General features: G+C 30.8%; 1 protein-coding gene across 1 annotated transcript in view; it reads left to right on the top strand.

Annotated features, from left to right (window-relative positions):
* SPPL2A (signal peptide peptidase like 2A) overlaps positions 1 to 1,378 on the top strand; it is a 66,069-nt gene that overhangs the window by 28,494 nt on the left and 36,197 nt on the right. The window contains exon 6 of the mRNA XM_006895332.1: positions 1,095 to 1,246. Coding sequence (XP_006895394.1) covers positions 1,095 to 1,246 — 152 coding nt within the window. The remainder of the gene's footprint in view (positions 1 to 1,094; positions 1,247 to 1,378) is intronic.

Genomic DNA, 1,378 nt, shown 5'->3' with positions numbered 1-1,378 from the left:
TTATTAAAATTATTATTATTATTATTATTATTATTATTCTAGTTTATTTACAAAATTTGAATACATCATTTTCCAGAACAGATTCTTCCAATTTCCCTCACCCTCCCATCAAATCATACAACCCCATTCTTTCACTTGGATCTTTATAGTCATTCTGCAATAATGGTTTTATACAGTATTTGTCCTTATGGGACTGAGTTAGTTCACTCAACATAATGCTCTCCAGTCCCTCCCTAGTTAAGTAATAATTTACAAAATTATTTCTCCCTGAGTGCTGCATAGTATTCCATTGTGTAAATGTACCATAATTTCTCAATCCATTCATTTATGGTTGGACATCTGGACTGTTTCCATGTTCTTGCGATGGTGAATAATGCTGCTAAGGTACGATAAAGCTATGCCTTGAACTTTGTCTGAATATTTCTTATATTACTGAGGACACATAGATGTGTAGTGCCTACAGAATTGACTAATCAGATAATTTCTTGTTTATATTTAAGAGAACTGGTTTAAGAAGTAACTGTAAATTTATAACTTTGCTGGCATATTACACCATATGTTGCACTGTTAACAGAAAGGTGGGCAGTTGGAATCCACCAATTGCTGTATAGGACAGCAGACAGGCTTCTCCCCTAAACATTTACAGCCCCAGAAACCAGTGGAGGATCTCATCATCACAATAGATTTGAAGGCAATAATGAGGTTATCATTAGTGGGGTAAAGTGATAATAGTAAGTATATAAAAAAAGAATTTATTTTGTTCTGAAATTTCCAAATTAGATAATATGAACTTCCACAAATATGAATTTACTTATATCATGTCCCAGTAAAGTAAATGTCAAGAAAAAAAATTGCTTTTTGGAAAGTTATTGGTTAAGAATGACTTACATCTGGAGGATAAAATCAATAGGGGGTTTTCACTTTGTAAATTCAATATTTTTCCCATAGTTTTTTTGTTTGTTTGTTTGTTTTTTCAAAAAAGAACACATTACTTTTGTATTAAAGAAATAAATTTAAATTGGCGTTAGAGATAAATTTTAAAAATAACCATGCCTGGCAGAGATTTGCTAAAGTTCCTGAATATATTTATACAGGGAGAACATGAAGGCAATTACAGACACTGAAGACAGAGAAATGAGGAAAAAGAAAGAAGAATATTTAACTTTTAGTCCTCTTACAGTTATAATATTTGTGGTCATCTGCTGTGTTATGATGGTCTTGCTTTATTTCTTCTACAAATGGTTGGGTAAGAAGTCAAATTTTGTGTTTACTGCTTTTAACATATATTCTTTTCATTTCCTTTGCCATATTTATCTTTCCTTTAAGACATTGTAACTGGAAATCTTAAACAAGTAACTTGATTAATATTCTATTTTTT

Source organism: Elephantulus edwardii, unplaced genomic scaffold (genome assembly GCF_000299155.1).
Source record: "Elephantulus edwardii isolate Elephantulus edwardi_28Jun2011 unplaced genomic scaffold, EleEdw1.0 scaffold00164, whole genome shotgun sequence".
In the NCBI taxonomy this organism is placed as follows: domain Eukaryota; kingdom Metazoa; phylum Chordata; class Mammalia; order Macroscelidea; family Macroscelididae; genus Elephantulus; species Elephantulus edwardii.
Note: the sequence above shows the minus strand (reverse complement) of the source record. Positions and strands in the feature narration are given on the sequence as shown.